The sequence below is a fragment of the Nothobranchius furzeri genome, chromosome 7 (genome assembly GCF_043380555.1).
Source record: "Nothobranchius furzeri strain GRZ-AD chromosome 7, NfurGRZ-RIMD1, whole genome shotgun sequence".
NCBI classification, from domain to species: domain Eukaryota; kingdom Metazoa; phylum Chordata; class Actinopteri; order Cyprinodontiformes; family Nothobranchiidae; genus Nothobranchius; species Nothobranchius furzeri.
In genome coordinates this window covers 46,375,820-46,393,005 of record NC_091747.1, presented here as the reverse complement: position 1 = coordinate 46,393,005, position 17,186 = coordinate 46,375,820, and the positions used below count along the sequence as shown (strand labels likewise).

The following is a 17,186-nucleotide window of genomic DNA, read 5'->3' as shown; positions in this document are numbered from 1 at the left end:
TTTTAAATTAAAGCATCTTTAAACACAAGATCGCTTAAATATTTATTAATACAGTACTACCGACATGAATCACACCACCTGTGCAAAAGATATTAAAACAGTTTTGATGGGTAATCAAAGTGATTCACCTGAATTTTACAGCATAATTTAAACTGTGATCACAACTATCTACAGAAAAGACCCTTGGCAGCAAAACATCTTCATTCAAGAGTCAAAATAAACTTAATTTAACCCAAAAACATTAGGTGTGTTCTGTTCACAGTTTTTTTTTTACTTTCACAGAAAGAATGGAGTAAATATTTAAAAGAGTTGGGGTAAAAATCTGCTAAACGTTAAAATCCTGCAGCTCAAAATATACTCACAAAATAGCAGCAGTAACAGTTGTTATTTAAATCTACGTTGCAGTAATGCAGTTTTACCTTCATAAATCACAGCATGTATGTACAAACATTTCACCTTTGGAAAAAATATGAATTGGCACAAATATAAGGCTTTAAAGTGAAAAGTGAGCGGAGTAAAAGGTATGTGTCAGTTTCTACACAGTAACCGCCTCCAGGGGCTAAAAGAGCTTAGAGAACTTCCTATGCAGATGTTACCAACAGATGTTGCACTTCAGGGTTTTTTATAATGTGCACTAAAGGAATAGTCCAAACAAAGTCACAAACTCCTCTGGAGTCACAGCAGCTCCTCGAAGCAGACCTGAGCGATGGGCTCTCTCCAGTAGCTGAAGGAGCTGAACTCCGGGCAGCTGAAGGTGACGTTGTGCTGGGAGCTCCGTAACGGAAATACGTGCTCCACCCGCTCGCTCAGCCTGCTGTAGCTGCCAGGTATATGAGCATAAAAAACAAAGCATCAGTGGAAACATTCACTGGAAAGAAAACGCTTCGGTGACGTGTTGTTTACTCACGATGTTTTATTGCCTTTGGCCTGTTCCAGGATCAGCTCTCCTTTAGGGTTCACTGTGAAGATCCGACACACAGACACACCCACTTGTTTGTAGGCAAACACGTCCTGGAAATGGAGAAAAAAGGTCATGGATTCACTTTCATTCAAATATGCTCTGATATTAAAATAAAAACAAACTCACGTTCTCTCTGTTCCCAAAAGCAGCGTAGAAGGGATGAGTGTTCGGGTAGAACAAGTTCTTGATGTCTGTCAGACATTCGATCTTAAACTTCTCTGGCTTCTTTTCTATGATTTCTCTTGAGTAAAAGAGTGCAGGATTGACCTTTGACCTTCTGTTGATACATTTTTACATTTCTAACAGTTGTAACTTCTGATCTTCAGCTGCTCTTGAAGCTAAATCACTATAATTTACTTTTTTCCTCTGTTTTATCTCCTGTATTTTACTCTGGGTCCAGCAGATGCAGCTGCTCATCTGGATAAACATTCATTAGTGAAATCCTGCAATAATCTCCTGATTTCTTACCTGTGGAAGGCAGAGAAGAGGCTGCTGGGAGACAGCATGAGGGGCCCCTGCGGCAGAAGAGTCCCGCTCTCGTTCACCCAGTGCAAATAACCTCGGGTCATGTCCGCCATGCCGATCGCACGGGCCGAGCAGTAGAGGAACTTGTAGCCGTTCCTGCAACATTCAGACATTTACTGGTTAGGATTTTCTCTGTGATCCGGTTGGATGTGATCCAGGAGGCCGGTTTTTGGTCGTACTCGTGCACGGAGTTGTAGAGCTTTGCGATTCCCCGGTGGGTCCAGTCTTTACCAAGCTGAGGCAGAATCTGACCGAAAACATCAGATCTGTGGAGAAAATGTGTGAAAACATACATTTGTAGAAAAGTAAAAGAAAGAGTCATCTAGAATAAAAAATATAATATTTTCTCGTACTTTGTGATGGTGCCGTCGATGTCTGAGATGATGACCTTGTCGTCCCAGTTCCACAGGTAGATGGTGCCCTGGCAGCGACACGTTCCCTGGTACTGGGTGGTGATGCTGAAGGTGACGTCATTCGGGCCGTCTCTCAGCTTCAGGCTGGACTGGAAGACATGCAAATGGTAACTAATCAAATATATCAAATATAGATTAAATCCAGATTCAGTTTATGTTTCATAATACAAAAAATATTGCAAATACGGGTCTCTAAAATCTTTGAATTTTTTTTATTCATTAAAATAATATTTAACATAGGAACAGGAAATAAGATCATTTCTTAATTTTCAACTATTATTTGTGCCAGTTTTAAGGTTCAAAAGGACAAAAATGTAAATGTTCACTTTTGTCATTTTACTGTGTAAATACTAGAACACACAAAATAGCCTGGAGTTCACCATTATCATCCATTTAAGATCATTTTAAATAGACTGTGCAGAAACTGTAGGTCAAAAGATGGTGTAAAATAAGGGATTTGTTCAATAAATAGAATTTGTTAAAGACGGTAGTAATCAGATCATTGTGTTTTGATATTTCTTGGGAAGAAAATGTCGTATTTTGGCCGATTCAGACCAAAATCACCAAAAGCTCTTTTAAGGACACCCCTTCTATAAAATCCATTAGTGTCTGTAAGTAATCAGCTTACTATCCGTTCAGATGACAGACGCAGGGATTTCTTGTACGAGTGACACGAAACGGAGCCTTCCGTCTGCACGCGCTCAGTTGGGCTCAGAGCGGCGGCGGCGCGGTTCAGCTCTTTGGTCTCCTCATCGCTGGACCACTCAGCAGCTTTCTGCCTGCAGGAGTGAGACGATAACGGGATTAGAAGTGAATTAAATAGAAAACAATGAGTCAAAAACAGTAAATAATGCAGTGTCACTAACAAAACACCAGGTGGCAGCAGGTGTATTTGTCTACCTTTGGTGCTCTAGTAGTCAACATCATCCTTACTCAGTAAAAGATTAAAAATTAAAGTTTTCTGCCTCTTATAACTATTATACATCTGTTTATTTACTGTTTCTTAATGAGTTCAAGACTCCCAGGACTGCTGGCTAACATGCCAGTCTGTCCTCTGCGGGGTATGTTTACCCAACACAGCTGGTGTTGATGTGCGACTGAAGCCCTGTGAGGACCGACTCACTGTGTTTCTGCAGCCGGATGGAGGGCAGGACTCTCTCTGCTCAGAGATCCCTGTCGCTCCAGCTTTGTCTCAGACGATAACTGAGGAGAGAAAAAAACTTTAGATGATGTCAAAATCTAGAAATAGCCACGAAAAGCTTCTTGTGCAAGAAAATTCATAACAATGCAAAACAGGTTGCGTGGCTGCTGATTCGGTTTAGCAACACAATCCTCATTTGCAATGCAAAGTTTTTTTTTTGTTTGTTTGTTTTTTTTACTAGATGGGACTCTTGATGTTCTCCATGTCGCTTTAATGATGGAGGCAAGATTCACACCTGTTTTGTGATGCTTTTCCTCCAGAACCACCATCTTCCAGACTTTTTGGGCATTTTGTCCTTTACCCAGGCCTCTTCTGTATCCTGCCGTTTAAATGATGCACCTTAATGTAAGTTATGTGCAGATCCAGTCACTCTGAACACGTCAAACTAGATGTTACCTTTGGTAGGTTCTTCTGGAAAGCTTGCATACAAAGAATTAACGGTGCCGCCAGGGTCCAGTTATAATATCTGATTTAAAAAAAGTAATTTTAATCAGCAGATTTTACAGAAATGATCAAATAAAATGAAAAGACTCACCGGTTTGCGATTCTGACCACCAAGTTGGGATTGTCGATGACGGCTGGATTCTCTGCAAATTCATTGTAGGTGATGATGTGCTCCATGAATTTTTCTGGAGGGGAAAAAAACCATCTTGGATCTGACGCTTAGAGGGATAGTTCTGATCGTGGAACAATAAGTATCTTACCTGTTTTGGACAGCTCTTCGAACAGCCTCAATTTGGAGAAACAGGGTTGAACTCTGACCAGATTGATGAGCTAACAGTTAGGCAGGTAATGCCAAAGAGGATGGCTGCATTCTTAAAACGACTTCAATCGTATGGTGAATGTTAACGTAGCACTTCCTGTGCAACCAGGGGCACTTCCTGCAGAAAAATCTTCTACTTCTTTTTAGCCAGGATAACATTTTAAAGCTAAATTAAGATTTACCTGAACAGCTACGACACTGACGTTGTTTTAAAGAGCAAATTGCAGGTAATTTTTTTCTAATTCATTTAAAATGCTGTCCAAAAAATGCTATTTAAAAAGCTTATTGTGGATATTTGGTTTTAAAATACATAACAGCAGAGTTTTTCTAGTAGAACGTGGCTTTTCTCAGCAAAGCTTGTTTCTAAATGTGAACCTCTGACGTAACCAAGGGGAGTTAGAAGCTCGCTGCCTCAGCTCCGTGTGGAGAGTGGCTAGTTTTAGGGTAGAGAGGTCATGTTATCCAGTCAGTGTGTGTTTACTAGTTTTGGATTGTGTTCATGTTGATAAACTATAGTGTGTGAAGGCTGTACCAACTCCAGCGTGTCTGGACATCGAGTCCACGGGTTTCCAGACAAGAGAAACAACGCCTCTATCTCCGTGCCTGAGGGCGTTTTGTGCAGCTGAAAAGACGGACTTCTGTAGCCCGCATTGGTCGGTACCAGGTCAGGGAGGTCCGTGCTGGACTCCGGAGACCTGAGGCGGGGTTTAAAAAATTAAATGTGGATTTCTGGAGCTCAGATCACCGTCAGAACCAGGTCAGAATCGACCACCAGAAGAGACGTGCAGCTCAACGGGCCAGCTGGTTTCTGGGTCGGAACCGGATCAGAACCGCCACACCGAGAGAGGATGCGGGGCTTTAAAAAATACCAGCTCGACGGTCTCGCTCGTGTTTGGGTCAAATCCAGCTCACAGAAGCCCACATGAGCTCCAGAACCGGATCACAGGCGTCTCTCTCCCTCTCTCTAAGCTAAACTACGTTACGTCAACGGATATTAGCGGGTATGAGACCGCTGACAGATGCTCATTAGTATTAATATTATATTAACTGACCGATACTATTTTAATTGTCTGGTACACGATAGTAATCTGTACTATATTGTGATGTTAGCACACGAGTTTAAGCTAACGTGGTTAACTCACCAGACACCCGCTGCTCCCCCGCTGCTGCTCCTCCTTAATCTCTCTGCTTTGGCCGGCCGATCGTTTCTCCCTCTGGTTTGTCTCTGCCCTCTGGGGCGTGCAGCAAAATCATAACTTTATGGTTTTGGTCCATCATAAGTATAATTGTAAACATTTAAAGTTTCCTCTGTGTCAGCGCCGGCATTATAATCTATATTTTTCACTGGATTAAGCTAACAGGAATCCCTCAGCTGACTTCACAAAAATGACTCTAAAAGCCTAAATAATTTATGTTTGTGTAAAAAAAAGTTTAAAAACGAGTTTCTAGTATGTTTCTCGAAACATTGGTTCATGGGAGTCTCTAACCTGCAAGATGCTCTTTAAGACGGACAGCGATCCACTTTGTTCTTGGTCCTGCTCAGACTAGCCATTAGCACATCAATCAGCTCAGAATAAAACCATTTCTCCAAGCAGGTCATTCACAGAGCTTGAAACTGTGACATGAACATAAACTTCCAACTGAATCCCACTCTTAAGAGATCTAAATGGTCAGATCATTTTAATTAAATCACCTTTAGAGATCTCAGAGTTCTCGCCCACGCCTCCACACAGTGACAGTGTGACGTCTGGCAGGTCGCCGGGTGAGTCGGACAGACACTCTGTCCCACTGTCTGCCGCGGCGCTGCCCACCGACTGGGATCCGGAGCGGCCCGTCTCCACCCAGTGCTTAGGAACGTGCTCGGACTCACTGGAACATGGACAGTTTCAGGTATCTCAGTCACACATGAGCACAACCAGCTGCTGGTAGATTTAGACTCTAGGGGACGGGTACCTCTTGGGGAAGTATCGAGCAGCAACATCAGGTTCCAGAGCGATCAGGTCTTCTAAATAAATATCTTCAGGCCCCTGATGTTGGCTCCTCTTCCTCACAACTTTAAGACATGGACAGAAAAGAAGAATGTCAACTTTCACTTCCTTGTTCCTTTTTCCAGTGATGTGTGTGAAAGCAGAGGAGCCCCAGACACAAACTCGGGCCCAAACAGAAACCACATCCTTCCTGACAACATTCAGACTCGCAGAGAAAGTCAACCCAAAAATATTTTCTTTACTGCTTTTAACTGTAAACTTTTTCTCTCATTTAGTATTTTTTCAAGTACATTATCTTATTGCTCACATTTGCTTTGTTGGATTAAATAAATACATCAGCGGTGTAAGAAACAGAAAATGGTGTTACCCTTCCTCTTGATGGGCAAGTCTGTGGTCTTAAAGGAGGCCTTCACATCTGGACCAACAGCTGGGGGGTCTCCAGGCTCCTTGTTTCCCACACAGGCAGCAGAGCTGCTGTCTATGCGGTTGGGAGGGGAAGATGTCCATCTTGGTTTCTGTACAGCTTTTGCATCGAAGTCAGAGCTGCTGGGACTCGTCTCTGAGGAAGAGCTGCTCGACTTTTTGTTTGAAAGTACTGACTTTGGTTTGGAAATGTTTGTATCATGTGAGGCAGCTTCAGGGGGCTGCGGGCTGCAGCTGCACTGATGAGGTTTGATGGTTCGTGGTTCTGGTTTTACCAAACTGCATACAGAGTCTTTCATACTCGGCATTGATCTGGACTCGTCCGAGGCCTCAGAGCTGGGAATGACTCTGAAATGTGTGTTTTCAGAGGGAGTGATGGTCAGCGTCTTTGGCTCAGATTTGTCCTTTTTGCTCACCTGGAGGCAGACAGGAAAGGTTTAAACGTGTCATTCTATACCTCATTTCTTTCATCTTCACTATTCTAATTGGACTTAATCAAAGGTTTTTCTGAATCTGGAGATTTTTGAAAATGTTTCTTTGGACTTTGTAAAAATTTGACTAATTTCCATCAAATATTTTTCTGGGGCGTTTGCAGGCAAGTGTTGGTTCAAAAACACATTAGGGTCCAAATTAATTAGCAAAACCTATTGAAAAAATACCACCTCAGAATTTGGCGGGTTCTGCAAGAGCTGCTTAACAGTTTAAATTAAATCTGTGTCGTTCAAGCAGGGAGAAATCAAAAACCAGCAGGAAACCTGCACTCGCAATGCTAGCACACCCTTGCTATGCTACAACATTACAAGCTAGGTTGGTGTGCAAAGCTGATGGAGGCACATCTGCGCATCCTCGTGGTGCATTCTAGGAACTGGGCAAATTCTCATTAAATGACAACTTCCTCTCTCTCTAGGATACATAAATCCATTGGTCAACGCTCTAGGCTCGCGTAAATTATTCATTTCACTGTAGAGGCCAGGGAGGGACAAATTTAATCATTTTAAGTTACTTTAGGATTCTTAAACTAGATGAAACTAGAGATTTTTGCTGGAAACGTGACACAGGAAGATAAATCTACCATGTTTAAAGACACAGTTGGGAGTTTCGGCTAGCTTTTAGCACCCCCTAGTGTCCGTTTAGTGGAATTAAAAGTGAAACCCATCTCCTCCCTGTGTGTTCATCTTTTTAACACCTTAATCTAACAGCTGAAATGTCTCCCCAGGCTTCCTTAGTGTCTACAGGGGTGATTAATCACTAACTTAAACAAATCAGCTGTGTTCATGATCTAAAACATGGAGGAATTGTGCTGGAAGTAGACTGCCGTGCCAGGCATGTCAGCTCAATTTTTTTCTAAGTCCCAACAGGCCGGCAACCAGTCTGAAGTTGCAAGTGGAATATTCTGGCCACATGGGTGATTGGGGCTGGGTGGCCTTTCATTAACCCTGTAAAGGGTAATTTTAGCACAGGTCCACAGGTGCCTGAAGCCACTCTGAAGTTGCAAGTGCGATACTCTGGCCACAAGGGGTTGTGGGGGTCTGAGCGATTTATATCCAGCACATTTTGGTTTTAACCTGCTTCAACACATCTGATTTCAATTAGTAGGTGATTAACAGGCTTCTGCAGAGCCTGATGAGCTGCTGCACAGGGGATTTAACCACTGAATCTAGTATGTTGGACCAGAGAAACCACTAAAACGTGCTGGATACCGGCCCTCGAGGCCTGTAATTAAATAACCCCGCTGTAAAGGGTAATTTTAGCACATACTGGCTCAAGAAAATATTTGAAAATATGAAAATACATATATACCAAATACAGGCCATTTTAAGTAAGTAAGTAAGTAAAAGTTTATTTATATAGCGCCTTTCACAGATATAAATCACAAAGCGCTGTACAACATGATAAAGATCAGGGCAAATACCTCTAACCAATAAAAACATCAGAAAAACAATAGCAGTGATAAACGTAGAAAATAAAATCATGAGTATAAACAAAGTGAAGGTGTGAACCCGAACAAAGCCATCTTTTTGAAACATTTAGGGAGGGAATGCCTGGATGAAAAGGTGAGTTTTTAGATGATTTTTAAAGACCTCTACAGTGTTAGAGAGACGGAGATTTGAAGGTAGACTGTTCCAAAGTCTGGGGGCAATAGTCTGAAAGGCCCTGTCCCCTTTGGTTTTCAGTCTGGTTCGAGGAACAGCCAGGAGGTTTTCAGATGTGGATCTAAGGTTCCGAGAGGTGGTGTGTGGGGATAAAAGCTCAGACAGGTAGCTTGGAGCCTGGTTGTTAAGAGCTCTATAGGTCAGGACTAAAACTTTAAACTGTATTCTATATTCTACCGGGAGCCAGTGGAGGGACTGTGAAACTGGAGTGATGTGAGCTTGTCTGCTGGATTTGGTTAGGAGTCTGGCTGCTGCATTTTGGATGGCTTGAAGGCGTGAGAGGGAGGTTTTGCTGAGACCAGTAAAAAGAGCGTTACAGTAGTCTAAGCGTGATGACACAAAGGCTTGGATGATTTTTTCCAGATCTGCAGTAGAAACCAGTTTACAGACTTTTGAAATGTTTCTCAGTTGAAAGAAACAAGAGCGGGAGATGGTTTTGACGTGTGAGTCTAAACTTAAAGCTGGAAATGTTTTCCTTTGTCCACCACTTTTTATTTATTTATTTATTTTTAGCAAATATCATAAATTTAAAGTCAAGAACAAGAAATGTTGGGAAACAGCAACGTTCAAAGAAAAACATTAAAGACCTGAGAAACTCTTGAACTAAATCAAAGGAAAAGTCTGGCTCTTCTCAGGCAAAATTTAAAAATCATAGGCACTCTGAGTTTTGGAGCTGTACCTACCCTTGTGGATTCCGGAAACTCCCCCCAGCTCCACTGCATGTGAGGCTCTGCCCTGAACATGCTCTCTGTCGGCTTCACCATCAGCTCGGAGTCACTTTTAGGAGACGAGGGCTCGGTTGTGTTCCTAAAGTAGCCCAGAAACAACAAAAGTGTTCACCCAGTCAGGTCTAATAACAAAGAGGAAGTCTTACTGGGAATGATGGAATAAACTGGGGGGGGGGGGGGGGGGGGGATGTCCTACATGGTGCAGGGTGACCAGTCCCCATCAGAAAAGGGGTAGCTGTTCCATTCGAGGGTGGTGAGGGGGGAATGCTTCCTCTGATCCTTCATCATAGATGATGATGCTCTGATGACAGGAAACAAGTAAATGAACAACAATCTTAACAAGCAGCTGACCACAGCTCAGTTTCTGCTCACTGTCCGTTGTTTGCACGCTGCTCCTCATCAGAGCTAGAATCACACAGCTCCAGTTCTCCTCCTGCACACGGCTGCTCCTCCCTGCGTGGCTCAGCTCTATGCTTCCTCCTGCGTCTCCTCTTCTTCCTGCCAGCCGAGGTGGAGCAAAGCTGGGTGTTGGCAGACTCCAGGTCAGGGTCGAGGGGCTGACAGGTCTCTGTCGATCCGCCACATCTGGCCTCTCTGCTCCTGATCAGAACTTCCTCAGAAGGGATTGGTGATGTCACCAGGTGGGCGGGAATAATCTCCTGTTTGAGGGAGACAACATTACTAAAAAATTCAGGTAAATGGGGTTACAGTTCTCTGAAAAATAATAAATTCTTTAATTTCTCACAGTGTTCGGTCCGGTTTCCTGCACAAAAAAAGCCTCTCCGTTGTCTCCGAGTTTCATGTGCAGCTCCACTGGCTCTCCATTAACCTCAATGTCAATCTGCACATATAAAGTTTCACAACTTGGTGCTTTACTGCAAACTTCCTCTGGTTGTAATAAACAATAATGAGGCTTACCAGAAAAACCACAAAGTGAACAACAGAAGAATAGTGACCCAGATTTACGAAAAGCTACAGAGCTGAGACCCAGAAAACGGCTCGCTGTGACATTCTATTCATGAATCAAACAAAAATACTTTATGTAAATGTGACTGCAAGGATGGTTTAGGTTGTTAAAGAGATGCCTTAAAAAAGGCATGCACTAACGATTGTTTCCTAAGACATCTGAAATCTGATCAAACTGCAAGATGCTGACATTCAACAAGCTGTAAGAATCAGGCTTCTGTCAACCAGAACATGGCTTTAAAAACAAACCACTTCCTGCTCTGACACGCTTGGGGCTCAACAGCAGAGACGTGTGATATGAAGGATGAATCTGCACAGAGTAGGAGTTTTAGTGCTGCTGCTGAAGGGAGTCTTTAAATATAGAGGATAAATAGATTTATTCATGTGAGCAGCAGAACGAGCCGTGCTTGAGATGGAGCGAGAGGCACAGAGATCAGAAAGAAAACAAATTTATTTTTAATATTAATTCACATGATGCACAGTTGTTTATTCTGCAAGAAAAGTGAACTAAACTCAGTTCATGCTGCTTTAGGCTGCAGAAAAAATCAATCACTGCTGTGTTTTTCTTTAATATTGCATACATGCATAAAATATGTTATTCTAAAATGAAATGGCATCAATATCATTTTGTTAAAACATTCTAATGACATGTAGAGTTAATGTTTAGCACTCACTACTTTCTCCCTGGAACGCAGCACACCCAGTTTTCCAAACCGGACGTGGAAAGGAGAGCACTGGAAGGTCCCATCGGGCTGCCGGATCACGATCACGTCGATGCATCCTGACAGAGTGGCCTGGTTGATCCCTTTATACAGCTCCTTCACCGTCACCAGAACCTGGCCCGCCAGCTGACCCACGTAGTTCATGGTGTCCACCTGTCAGCAGAGGCAAACTCATCATGATTTTTGTCTTTATAGGTCGCTGTCCCGATACCGAGGCGGCCGCCACTGCAAATGAAACATGAGCTGGTCCCTAAACACACCGGATCTGACCCGTTTTCTTTGAAAGAGCCCACAGCTGATTGGGATGTGATCAAGGCGTTGAGGAGAGAAGATAGTGGTCATTTGGTGTCCACAAGGCCCAAAAATGACTAAATATGGGTCAATTATCAACCTATGTTCCTGCATTTAGTTAACCAGCTGGTTTCTGCTAAATGTTTCTTGGTGATGAAAACCCAGAACCTCACTGGTCCAAACTGGGACCAAAGACATTTTAAGTCCCCTTGTCCTCACAAATGACTGAGATCTTCTCATGACATGTTGATTATTAAGAACAAATATCACAGAAACAAAACAATATGGCACCAATTCCTGGAAAAACCTTTATGACATAACATACTTTAAACCCCATCATGGTTTTCTGTAACTGCTGAGGCTTCCTTTTATTTTACATAGAAACACGGCCCAGACTATAAAGAGACAGTAAACAGAACTGTGACTAACTTCCATGTAACATGAGGAATCAACACGCTGGTGTAAATGCAGCAAATAACCTTTCAGGAGTCAAACAGCAGCTTTTCACCAACATTCATGTTCTTATCTGAACAACTAAAAGTTTACCTCCTCTACTCTAGCTTTAGCAACCCCACAACATGGCAGAACTCCTTCAGGCCTGTGTTATTCGTGGAAATAAAACATCAATGTTGCAATTTTTTTACTTAACTCATTCACTGCCATTGACGACTAAAGTCGTCATTTTAGATCCAACCGTTCACTGCCATTGACGACTAAAGTCGTCATTTTAGATCCAACCGTTCACTGCCAATGACGACTAAAGTCGTCATTGGCATTTTTTTTTACTGTTTGAGCATCGGAACGAGCCCCCGCGCTGAGAGAACAAACATCTCAGCCCTGAAGCCGATCTTCATCCGCATACGTCACAGATCACATGATCAGGAAGCAACACATCCATGTGTTTGGAGATTGTTTTGGGCCGTTCCTGTAAAAAAAGTGAGGCGTGAACCGGAAAAACGTCTGCCGATCACAATTCAACAACGGATTATGAAAGAACGGATAACGCTCGAAACACGCAGACTCTTCCTGATGTAAGAGGTGAGTCTCCTCTTTGTTTTTCATGCTAGCGCGCAACGTTCTGTGTCTCTTAAAAAAAACAGTAAAAACGATGAGAAACGCTGGCAGCGAAGGGCGTTAGTGAGCAGGAAACGGCGGCTGGCAGTGAATGAGTTAAGAACGAAGAGCAAATGGAGGTACTGGAAGAGTTGCATTGCTGTTAACCAATCAGAGTCAAGATGTCTGAATATATAAATATTAATGAGTAAAGTCTAGTTTATACTTCTCCATCTGCATTGGTGCAGAGACACTACCCACCGTGCGAAGACATAGTTGGGACATCCTACAGGGGTGGTCTGGACCGACAGACTCATTATAGACACGATCTGCATGTCCAGGAGACTTTAACTGTTTGCAGGATTAACTCTATTATCTGTTGTTGCTTCTCATTGGTGTGGCATTTAACTGAGCTGTTCAAAACAATAAAAATGTGCTCCTAATAATAATTAATAGCGGACATAGTGAGGAATAAAATCACAGAACAGGAATGATGTTTCTCTTAGGCTGAAGATACTGTTTCTCCACAGCTCCTATCAGAAAACAACAGTGTGTGTTTAAAAGTGCAGCAGCTGAGCTGATACCAGGATAACAACAAGAGCTGCTAGTGGGACAATCAGTACTTGTTTTCTCTCTCGCTGATATCGTATTATTACGGGCAACCTGAAGGATCTGTCATCTGGACCAGTTTTTTTTAACCTTTACAGGGTTTTCCTTTAGGGAGACGATTACTGAAGATTAATGAGAATAAACTCAGGTTGGGCGAGTTGTTAAATCAGGAGGTAGAGGAGGTTTAGGATGTGGTTTATTGGTCAGTTACGATGTTTCTGGATAATGTTGCAGAAATTAAACTAAGTACTTAAAATACCTCTACCACCTCACCATTATTAATACTTCCAACCAAAATCTCAGTCCACTCTAACCTTTTGTTTTCTACAATAACAAGATATCCAGACGTAAACAGAAGTTTCTGAGCAGGACTCCGACTCACCAGAGTCCAGGGGGATTTCAGGTGCTGACCCTGCTGCTGCACAGGTGTCCTCCCTGAGAGCTTCATGTTAGTCAAGGTAAAGTCAGACCTTCCCAACATGTCCTCCTTCTCAGGCAGCCTCCTTGAGCTCAGTGCTACAGCTTCTGAGACCCTTCTGGGTGCTCTTTGAGGGAAAATTACCAGCAGCCTGAACTCTAAAGTGCTTACATAACCTACCCCCAGCACCAGTCCCTGGTCATCACCATCCTGTACTCTAGAAATCTATTAAAGTCTTGTGAAACAGCTTGCAGGCACACTTTAATCTGTTTGTTTGAGAAATAGTTTAGCCACTAGAATGACTCATGTGTTGGTGCTAAAGCTGTTTAACGTCAGAATGGATTCAGCAAAAACACATCACAGCAGCTCATCCAAAGGCCAAGAATGTTGCTGAATGGTAAAGTTCCAATGTGATAGAGGAAATTAGTGTTGGTTCCTTTGGTAAAACATAGAACACTTCAGAACTGAGAGATCTGGCTAGCACATGATTTAGGTCAGCAAGAAACATCTGATTTTGTGATTATTAAGCATTAGCTCCTTCCGGCTCAGCTCTCTCTTCATCACAACAGACCGGTACAACGCCCGCATCACTGCAGACGCAGCATCAATCTGCCTATTGATCTTGCGCTCCATCTTTCCCTCACTCGTGAGCAGTACCCCGAGATACTAAAATTCCTCCACTTCAGGCAGAATGTCATCCCTGACCTGGAGAAGGCGTTCTACCCTTTTCTGATTCTCCTTGAGCTCATCACTATGGAGCTCCTACTGATCATCAGTAAACCCAAGAAGCTTGAAGCCCATCCATAATGACACAAAACAAGATCAGCATTGACAGCAAAGAGTCATCTGCATAGAAAAGATAAAGTACACCATGTCCAAGCAGAAGCATGTAAATCCAGTAGATCACTGGGCTGTGGACTTCACCAGGGAGCTTCTAAAACTTCTGGAGCATTTGCAAAGTTTCTTGATTTCCTCATATCAGTTACGAGTACCCATACAAAATTATTTTTATTGAAATTATTTTTAGTTTAGTTTTTATGAGTCAGAAAGTGATACTTGCAAAGTGAGACAACTTCGGGAGTGGTTGACAACCAGAATGTGAGCAGATCGGGACAGTTTGAAACTGAATGGTGTCAAGAAAATTTGTGTGGTACGCACAACCTTTACTATTTTCAATTATGTTATCTGCCATATATGTCATTCTTTCTATCTACCACATAACATTTTGTGCCTAAAGTTCATCCACCCATCCATTTTCGGCCGCTAATCCGGGGTCGGGTCGTGGATTTTGTGCCAAAATATTGCACATATTTCATTTAAAGTGAATCTTTGCATATTTTCTTTCAATTATGTGTTACTAGTCACCAACATCCACTGCTCAATGAGCTACTAGCTTAAAAAGGAATTATAAGAGGACCAAAGACAGATCCCTGTGGTACACCAACCATAATTTAGCCACTAAGGAAATTAAACAGTGTGATGAAGCTGAGTGATGGTGTTGTGAATATTTTGTCATAGAGAGAAATATTAGTGGTTTTGAAACTGAATGTAATGAGTGTTGCTCCAAAAAACTCCATGTATACAAACTTAGGTTTTCTTTCATTGTACACATCGTGCCATTTCTAATGAAGCCTTCAAGTTACAGACCTGCCATGCATTGTACAAACTAATTGTTTTAACTTATCCAACCATGTTCCTTACACATTCAATACAAATATAACTTCATTAGTCTGATAATAAATCCTAATTATAAAGTTCGTTTTCTGTGCCATACTTAGGTTACAACACAAAAAGGTCTTTATCAAACAAAAACACCTCTCATCCACACGTCTCTCTCTCCCTCTGGGGTGACACTACTAACCCTTAAGAAGAGCTAATCCTGTTTATAAGATTAGAACAAATCCAGCTTTCCCTTTCTCTGCATGTTTCCTCGCCCTCACTATTTGGTGTTGCAATTTCAATATTGTTTATGTCTTCATTTATAAACTAAATTAGGATAAATTACATAATATATTTTTATTAGACTCATTTAATTCTTTTTAACTAACAATTCAGTACATTGAATTACAGTTCCCTTTTCAAATGAACTTGTATGTAAACTATCTAAATCTAAATTTATCTGATCAGTTAGTTTACTTTTGGGAGCTGATGACGTTTCTACCAATCTGAGGGGTATCTAGTGCGTTCAGTGTATAGGTCATGTGACATCTACATCCATTCATCATGAGGACAAGTCCAAATATGGAACCTAATATCATCTAAATTGTAGAAGCACAAGATGAGTGGCACATGTGAACATTTATGTAAAATATATTGCCAAATATCCCAGTTTTATGCAATAAATTTAATTATACCAGAGCTTTAGAAATTAATTAAAGAGTGTTTAGCTGGTAAATAGACTGATTTATTGATAAGTTGCAACTACGTTATAGTTGAATACTTACAAACTTCAAAGGTAGGCTACCTGACAGAACTTACGTTAAAAGTGACTCAGAGTTTAGGAACTACGGAAGCGCATAAAATGACTAAATGCAACCAAACAGGTATTTAGCTTAATTTTATGGGATTTTTGAGAGCGTAACGTGGACACGAAGAGGTTAAATCTACCTACCTGCTGGACCAGAGGAACTACCAACACTCACCGGCTCACCTCTCTGTTCCTGAGTGCGTCGGTCTGCTGCGCGTGCCGCGCGTGCCGAACCGCTGCTTCAGAAAGCTGACCGCATCACGTGACCCCGCTCATCCAATCAGAATACAAGTTCAGCTGACGCAGTTTGTACAGTGTTGTTTAGGACTCATGTGACATTGTTTTTTACACTTTTACTAAGACTTTCGGCGTTATTCTGCTCTAAACCTATCCTCCTCAAATAAATTATCAAAGTTTATCAATATTTTTTAGGTGTTTTAAACTGAAAACTCATAAAATGAGAAATCTCTTATTGCATAATAATTTTTAAATAGACCAACTAAAATACAGGATAATTTTTAGATCTCAGATGAAATTAGACACGTTTTTCTATGTTCTATAGCAAAAATATTTTGATTGTTTGCAGTTTGAAGTTAGATCTTCATAAACACAAGAAACAAACCATATTCTGAAAAATTTATAATTTTGAAGATTTTTTCTTAACCAAATACATATAAACATAATAATAACTATTATTATTATATAATAAGAATGCTTTGTAATAATATTAGTACATTTCTGCATATTAGTTGCAAGTCAACATCTGACACTGAATTTAGGGTTTTCATAATCTGAAAGCTATAACTATTAAAATTAAAATAAATAAAGTCTTCAAATGTTTCACTCAGTGAGTAAGGAGTGATATCTAATATATCAGTGAGTAATGGATCTGTGTAATATTTGGGTTTCAATTTCGGTAAAGGGTGAGTATAAATATTTTCGTATTAGTCTACTTATTGTAGATGAGACTGTAGAACCAGCCAGACTGAAGTTTCAACTTCATTAAGAGTTTGACAAACATATCTCAAATCAGGTAATGATATCATCCATCCATCCATTTTCATCCGCTTATCCGGAGTTGGGTTGCGGGGGCAGTAGCTAAAGGCGAAAGGCCCAGACTTCCCTCTCCCCAGCCACTTGGGTCAGCTCCTCCGGGGGAATCCCAAGGCGTTCCCTGGCCAGGTGAGAGATATAGTCCCTCCACCATGTCCTGGGTCTAAGTTTCCTCCCAGTTGGACATGCCCGGAAACACCAGGGAGGCATCCAGGAGGCATTCTGACCAGATGCCCGAGCCACCTCAACTGGCTCCTCTCGATGTGGAGGAGCAGCAAATCTACTCCGAGCCCCCTCTCGAATGACCGAGCTTCTCACCCTATCTCTAAGGGAGAGCCCAGCCACTCTTCGGAGAAAACTCATTTCGGCCACTTGTATCTGCGATCTCGTTCTTTCGGTCACTACCCAAAGCTCATGACCATAGGTGAGGGTAGGAACGTAGATCGACCGGT

The 17,186-nt window shown here is 41.8% G+C and overlaps 1 protein-coding gene across 3 annotated transcripts; it reads right to left on the bottom strand.

The window, feature by feature from the left end:
- Window positions 1-29: 29 nt before the first annotated feature.
- On the bottom strand, window positions 30-15,918 carry LOC107382518 (phosphatidate phosphatase LPIN2). 3 transcript variants are annotated; one of them, XM_070553125.1, is made up of 20 exons: window positions 15,857-15,918; window positions 10,796-10,996; window positions 9,901-9,996; window positions 9,528-9,814; window positions 9,352-9,456; window positions 9,111-9,234; window positions 6,219-6,690; window positions 5,817-5,916; window positions 5,557-5,732; window positions 3,636-3,729; window positions 3,497-3,566; window positions 3,336-3,419; window positions 3,023-3,102; window positions 2,528-2,678; window positions 1,840-1,988; window positions 1,666-1,752; window positions 1,430-1,582; window positions 1,088-1,202; window positions 908-1,011; window positions 30-820 (listed from the first exon to the last, which is right to left on the bottom strand). In XM_070553125.1, the coding sequence occupies exons 2-20, from the start codon at window positions 10,985-10,987 to the stop codon at window positions 676-678; spliced, it is 2,784 nt and encodes a 927-aa protein (XP_070409226.1). In that variant the 5' UTR covers window positions 10,988-10,996; window positions 15,857-15,918; the 3' UTR covers window positions 30-675. The 3 variants fall into 3 exon arrangements, with proteins under 3 accessions (XP_070409226.1, XP_070409227.1, XP_070409225.1); XM_070553126.1 differs by having other exon boundaries at window positions 15,865-15,914; XM_070553124.1 differs by having other exon boundaries at window positions 15,826-15,902.
- Window positions 15,919-17,186: the final 1,268 nt, after the last annotated feature.